Source organism: Pinus tabuliformis, chromosome 2_1 (assembly GCF_031772625.1).
Source record: "Pinus tabuliformis cultivar Carrire ecotype Pingquan chromosome 2_1, CPIR1, whole genome shotgun sequence".
Lineage (NCBI taxonomy): Eukaryota > Viridiplantae > Streptophyta > Pinopsida > Pinales > Pinaceae > Pinus > Pinus tabuliformis.
In genome coordinates, this window is record NC_142299.1 from 663,937,337 (window position 1) to 663,944,900 (window position 7,564).

The window sequence follows — 7,564 nt, forward strand, 5'->3', positions numbered from 1 at the left end:
GAGGTATGTCAAAGGCACCAAAATGTTTGGAATTTTATATCATGCCTCAGAAAATTCAGATTTGGTTGGCTACACAGATAGCGATTGGGCTGGAAGTGTAGATGATCGGAAGAGCACTTCCGATTATGTATTTCATATGGGTTCAGGAGCCATTTCATGGGCTTCTAAGAAGCAGTCCATTGTAGCATTGTCTACAGCAGAGGCTGAATATGTGGCAGCTACAGCAGCAGCATGTCAAGCAGTGTGGATGAGGAGAATGTTGAGAAGCTTAGGCCAAGAGCAGGCAAAAGCGACAGTCATCTTTTGTGACAATAGCTCAGCTATTGCATTGTCAAAGAATTCAGTGTTTCATAAGAGAACGAAACACATTGATACAAGGTTTCACTATATCAGAGAATTGGTGAACAATGGAGAAATTGTCTTGGAACATTGCAGGACTCAAGAACAGGTTGCGGACATCTTGACAAAGCCACTGGATCAGAAAAGCTTTGAATTTTTGAGGAAGTGTCTCGGTATGACCGAATGCCCAGCTGTTGAAATTAAAGGGGAGTGTTGAAGTTATAATTTCAACGCAGCCGTGCGTTCTCACCCAAAACCACCAGCATGAAACCACAAACTATCTAGAAGCATATCGCACCGCTTTTCCGGAAAAGCAGTTTCCGTATTCTAGGCTCCGATGCGTTTTGGTGCAGGCACGTGGCTCTCGCCTGACGTAAGCATCTCTGACATATCGGGAGTTAAAGCTCAGCAGCAAAGTGGGTTCCGATATCTTTCTCCACCGTAGGATTCGCTCCAGTGTTCTCCGCCATCGATCGCCTGAAGGTGCACAGCCCTGCATCAAACTAAATGCTGCGTGGAGTAAATTAAAAGCATGGTTGACCATACCTTTCATTAATGCTTGTCTTAAACTTAGGTGAATAGTTAAGTTTTTTACATAGGGCACGTAATGCATTTAGTTTTATATATACGGCATATATTTATTTAAGTGTTGACCATATGTAATGTAAAAAAAAGGGCCACGGTAATATAGAGTTTTTTACGCATTATGTTTTATATAACGAGAAAAACATATATGCTCCAGTTTTGCTCATTGTATTTTGAAAAAGGGGAAACACACAGCGGTGTGTAGAAAAACAAGAACAGGGGTGTGAGTTTTTTTTTTGGTGATGTAATTTTTTTTGTGTTGGCCATAGCGAAAAACCATGTGTGGTTTTGCACAGCAGTGCATAAAGAAGATGGTGGAGCGAATTTTGTAAGTCTGTGTAAATTTTGTTTTACAGCAGTAAACTCATGGAAACTTTTGTTACAACAGTAAGTTGTTTTTCACAGCAGTGAATATGAAAATGATTTTACAGTGGTAAATCCCTCTCAGTAAAAGAGGATTAAGCTTGTATCAGTTTTTAATGAATAGAATGTTTTAATGGTGGTGAATTACTCTGTCTCTCAGTGAAATTTTTTAAGTCTTCTGTGTGCACAAAAGATCCTGGAGTAAAAGAAACAGAGCATTGCCTCTATTGTGTTTTATATTGTTTGTTTTTGGTATTTTGCATCAAAAATACCCAACAGGATTCAGATTGAGACGGAGAACAGACTAGCAAGTTGTCAGATGTCTGATCAACGATTCTTTCACTAAGGTTATACAGCTCACCATACGCTGTGGTGCTAAATGATGGGACCTGCTGTTGACGAATAAGCATATGTTGCTGCAGCTGCTGCGTCTGCACATAGTTATTGAACATGGATAACCTCGAACCTGTGTAGTTCGATGAAACTAAATTAGGCCTACTTGTAATTGGCAGTTGTCGATTATAATCTAGGGCTGGCTCGTTTTGGATGGACATCATAGAAGCCAACGGTTGATTAAAGGGTTCTGGTTTCTGCTGATATCTCGTATAAGCAGAATACTGCGGCACTAAACTAGGGTTAGAATTAGCCTGCTCGGCATCGAACCCTAGATTTTGCAGTGGTTGGCCATGGTGATATACATCTGAAAATATTGATAAACACGGTGAGTCGACTTGCATGAAATACGGAGGTGGAATCCCATGGTGGAGTCGATCCGAATACGTTTCTCCACATATGCTTTCCACGTGTGGACTACGACAGCCTTCCGGCGCTGCCGACAAATCATCACCATAAGTCGGCAGAGATCGGCAGGATGTTGCGCGTGCAGCTTGAATACCGAAGTCGGCAATTGCTGCAGTCTCTTGCTTTGGCATGTTCATACCCGGAGGATCCTCGTTCCGGAGGTTGATTCTTTCAGGAAAGTTCAATTTCGCCTTTGACCCTTGAAATTTTAAAGCAGCGTCGTCGTATGCTCTCCCAGCATCCTCTGCAGTCTCAAATGTGCCCAGCCATACTCGTGCTGCCTTCTTTGGATCTCGAATCTCCGCGGCCCATTTTCCCCACGGCCTCTGCCTTACTCCTCTGTAATGTCTTTTTGGAGGGGGATTCCGCAGATTCAGTTCCATTCTCTTAAAGTTCGTCTCATTTTCTCGATTAAGTTGTTGGTGTTGAGGTAGCGTGACGATGCTTGGCCCTTCTGCATGACACCAACACAACATCAACAATCTGTCATCTTACACAGGATGTAAGTTCTGGAAATTTACTCACTGTTTTCAATTTAACTGGTTTTCTTTCATGGTTTTAAGCAGCATTTTGTGAAAGTTAGTCACTCTTGTATGGAGAGTTGTTTAAAATTAGAGAATCAGTTAAGTTGAGTCAAATAGATTTAAGTCATGGGTAAAGTTAAATGTAGTGTGTATTTGCAGGTTGATTTATTTTGTCACTAACTCATGGGAAAAAAATTAAATAACCCTCACCAAATTTATTATAATCATCAAATTTTGTGTAATCAACTGAAATATTTGTGTTATTTTATCTAACCCATTTCAATTTCGATTTCAATTACAGTTTATTTCCTCTGAAACCGTTTTTCTAAAAACGCTCCCCGAAAGCGATGTGAATAAGATCATGGTTGTTAGGTTTACAGCGGGAGGGGCTTGTGTTTTCATCGTTGTCCTGATACTTTGTAAGCAAATTGCTAGTCCGATGAGAAGGGTTGCAGATGGTCGTATAATTAGAAAAACTAACCCATGAAGAAATATTCGGAAGGATCAGTTCATATGAATCCGTAGAACCTTAAGATCTTCGAAACCCTCAATCCATCAATAAGCATCTAAGTTCTTAAAACTAGAAACAAGAATAGAATACATCTATCTTGCTTGTATTGATAAAGAGGGGATGCCATTTCATTTTAGTAACTTAGGATTACAAAGGTGCATCTCTGCTACCCTTACTTACAATAAAATTTAAGAAAAGGCCATATAGTAAAGATTGAGCAAACTAAGCTATAATCACTTAAATAGGGTAAACAAAGTCACACAGCTCAACTCCCCCCCTGCATCTAAAAAAAATATTGTTAGTGGAACGCAAACAAAAACAACATCTGTCAAACCCCGAACTGCGCTATAACCGGCTTCTGCGGATAAAATGGATATTTGCAAACCTAAATTTACATCGCTTACGGCGCAAAAAGATTGAGCTTTCTCACCTATTTCCCTCTCTGGAAAATTAGTTAACAGAAGACAGATTTGATTCCAGTCTATGGCTTGGTTTTTGGTGCTATCACAAACCTATTTTCTTTCATATGTTGCTAGTTTTTTCTCTCTTCCTTTGATTCCTTCTGATAACTAACATATTACAGAGATTTTAGATTTTATCTGAATTTCTTCCATACTTTATATCATTTCCAGTGCACGATCCAATCGAGATACACGAGATTTACAAATTGTATTAACCGTATCTAAGCAGAAAACTTACAGAAGCTATGCCAAAACTTCAGTCACTGGCATAAGATTCAGGGTATCACCTTGGTCGGATGAAGCTGTAATGTGATGACCTGTAATATCGTTCTCTTTGACGCCATGCGTTGTGAATGTGATCGTCTGCTGCGCAGTTCCCCCTCTCTTTTGACCGGCCGCGGATTGATCGGGCTTGTTCTCCATTTGATAAAGGACACGCACACCGTCTACGCCAAAGAGGCCATAAATAATGGACAGCAGATCCTTGGAACAATCAACACCGGAAAGGAATATACTGAGGTCGGATCCCTCATTCCCCACATTATAGTAAATTACCTCGACCGTAGCTCGCATATAGGGGGAAATTCCACAGAAGGTCAATCTTCATTTCAGTTTTCTCTATTGGACCGCTAATCTGGTAAAAATAATTGCAAGCTATACGTGACAAGCCCCTGAGAAATTCCCCGCTCAGACGGCTAATCTGTCTTGAAGCATTCACAACCGATAGGGTTTTGGGCTGAAGCCCTAGTTACTGACCTGGGACCTTTTCAACTTTCACAGGATAGATCTATTTATTCCCAGGTTTCGCACATCTACCTTAAACACTGCCGTCTTGACTCTTGAGGCGTTTTAGAGAACAGCCTAATCGGGAACTTTTTGGCTTTTTGTGTGGTTGAGTCTCTGGTCAATTTTGCACCAATTGTTGAGTAAAAGGGTTTCCAGGCTGATGCTGAATTTATTTCTATATTTTAAATTGAAATCTATATTATAAAATATTGTGATTTTATTGAAAACTATATTAGGCCAAATTTCAATATTGGCATTAGTTTTCAGGTTTTTCTATAAATATAAGTGTTCATGCTACTGGCAAGCAATTTTGTGAGAAAACGTGAAATAGAACGCTAATGTTAATTGCTGTGGATGACATTTGAACGGTAATGTCAATCGCTCTGAATGAAATGCACCGTTCCTGACATGCGGGCACGTACTGCTTTAGTTGTATCAATTTTCTAAACCTTCATCTTTTTCTAACCGTCCATAGACACTTTTTTAATCTTCGAAATTTTTTTTGACACTTGGCCCTTGGCACAAGAAACATTATAAAACAGAATATTACTTTTTGTTTCAATTCAAGTCTTTGGATGCTTCACTCCGTGACTTTCACTTTTCAATTTAACTGTTCTGTTTTGTTCGCTTTATGTTGGGTTTTTTCACCATTTTACACAACGGCAAATCTCATTCTCATTTAGTCGAGGGTTTTTCGAATGGCAATCGCGGCATTTCCATCTTTCCATTCATATGTGGTGTTATGAAGAAATGGTGCAAGCTCACGCAGCATTGTTCGTTGTTTTGCAAAATTTGTGTCGAAGAAAATTAGAGAGTGAGGGTAGTAAATTTAGAGTAGCAAATTTTAAAATTAATTTTGAATTTAAGTTTATTGACGATGGAGTGCAGAAATGATTATTTATTTTTTCAGTTTATCTTTTTTTTGAAGAGAATGTTTTTTTTTTCTTTTATACCTAAATTCAATTTTTACAAGTGACAAGATGAACTTGATGGCTTTGAACTTATTGTTTACTCTTAATTTTCTCTAGAAAATAGAAACAAATATATATTTTTTAAACATATATAATTAATTTAAAAAGTTGAAATTAGAGAATTAGGTTTGAGGAGAGCGATGGCAAACGCTGAGATTCTTTTCTGCACAGGGGAGGAAACTCTTGTCCTTGCGGTTGTCGGAGGCGGCGTGGGAGGGAAGGATGCAGTCCCCGCCCCTCACAGGATCGATTTTTGGAGCGAGGAGCTGGTATGCTATGACGGCCTGATCAAGCGGCCCAATGCCTGGGAAGAATCGGACCTCCTCAACGCAGCAGTCATCCCTCGTCCAAATCACCTACTGCACGACGGGCAAAATAAAACTGATCTGACGGAGAACCAAGCAAAGTCGACCGAGGCCAGAGATTTGCAGACGTTTTTTGTCCTGGGGCCCAGAATCTATCCAGGGGGCTGGAAACAGTTAGAGATCGGCCAGTCTATTGTGCGTCAGGCGAATATCTATTCAGGCGCTTACTGCATGCAAACAAAGGGGATCACATAAGGCAGATTCGCCTTTTCACTCATTTGCATGGCACCATCCCCGCAGATCCAGGCCGGATCTACATCATATGAGCAGAGGACACTCGCATCGTTTTAACAGAGGGTTCGCAGACTACGTCGTGCAAATGGGAGATCGCCCCAACAGGAGCCCTGATCTGGGAAACGGCTCATCAGATCGGGCCAAATATTGTAGATCCGGGGTGGATCTATCCGATCTGCCCAGATCCAGGCAGAAGATAGATGGAAGTCCGCCAGATCCAGAAATCAAATCCGTAAAACGGGACTTGATCAAGGTAGACACAGCGGATCTGAAGCAAATCTTTATCAGATCAACAGAAGGCAGACACGTTTGTGTGCAGATCTGGAAACGGATGAGTGTATTGGAGTTAAAAAAAGAGATCCAGGACAAAATTGGAATTCCAGTTGCATTACAAAATCTATTATTTTCAGGGCTCTGCTTGCAGGATCAATACACATTCCAGCATTACAGGGTTGCAAAGGACTCAACTATTATCCTCAATCTCCGATTGCACAGTGGATCTAAGGGAGCTTCCTCAAAACCTACAGGTACCTATCGCGATGCAGCCAAAGGGAAAGAACCCCCAAAGGGGAAAGAATCTACAGCTGCTAATGTACCTCCAGGGCAGTATATCATGGATCAATCGCCAGAGAATCCCTCCATCTCCCTGGATTTACCAGAGGTAAAGTACATATTCTCAGATCTACAAAAAAATGCTGTTATTTGTAGATTTAACGGTTTTTGGCCTAGAACCGATGCATTACACCAATGGATCCACACGGTCTGGACAAAAAACTGCCAAATACACCTATGCTCTAAGGGCTTCTTCATAGTAACTTTCCTCTTAGAAGAAGAAAAGGAAAAAATTCTCAATCAAGGGCCATGGTTCTGGGGCAGTGCGGGACTTTTTGTTACCCCATGGTTCCCGGAGTTTGATGCCAATACTATGGTGGTATCAAGGATGCCAGTATGGGTTAGGCTGCATAATCTCCCGATACATTTTTGGCACTCCAAGGCCTTATTAGTTATTGGGAATACCCTCGGGAGAACGTTAAAGATTGATACAGAGAGACACATAAAGGGAATCTTTACTTTTGCTAGAATATGTGTCGAGGTAGATCTTAGCCAAGGATTACCTGAAAGCATCATTCTGAACTTCAACAACTCACAGTGGAAACAATCTTTGGACTATGAGAATACAGCTTTCAGATGCAGGGGATGTCAACAAACAGGTCATCTGTACAATGCATGTAAAAGCCTCAACAAGAGCAAGCCACAACAAAGGAAGCCCAAAGGATGGCAAAATATAGATGATGTCGTAAAGAAGAGAGTCTCGGAAAAGAAAGCCTCTTCGATATCAGAAGACGAAGAATCAAAAGCAGAAGAGGATGATACCATCATAGAGGAAGCTGAAACAGGGAATCAGAAGGAAAACATATCAGACAACAAGGCTCCACGGTTTCCTCCAAATCAGGGAGAGAAGATAAACGATGACCAGAATATGGGAGGGATAAAACGGCACCACCATTCAGACACATCAGATTCAGACAAGGAATCAGGCTCGCAGAAAGCTGAAACACAGTTAGTCATAGCCTCGATCGAGCCCACCCAAGGAGAGTGGCACAAGGTCGAAAAGAAAAAAGGA

General features: G+C 40.9%; 1 protein-coding gene across 1 annotated transcript; it reads right to left on the bottom strand.

Moving 5' to 3' along the window:
* Positions 1-737: 737 nt before the first annotated feature.
* LOC149202340 (uncharacterized) lies at positions 738-4,157 on the bottom strand. Its single transcript, XM_089401560.1, has 3 exons — positions 3,872-4,157; positions 1,565-2,542; positions 738-832 (listed from the first exon to the last, which is right to left on the bottom strand). The coding sequence occupies exons 1-3, from the start codon at positions 4,155-4,157 to the stop codon at positions 738-740; spliced, it is 1,359 nt and encodes a 452-aa protein (XP_089257686.1).
* Positions 4,158-7,564: the final 3,407 nt, after the last annotated feature.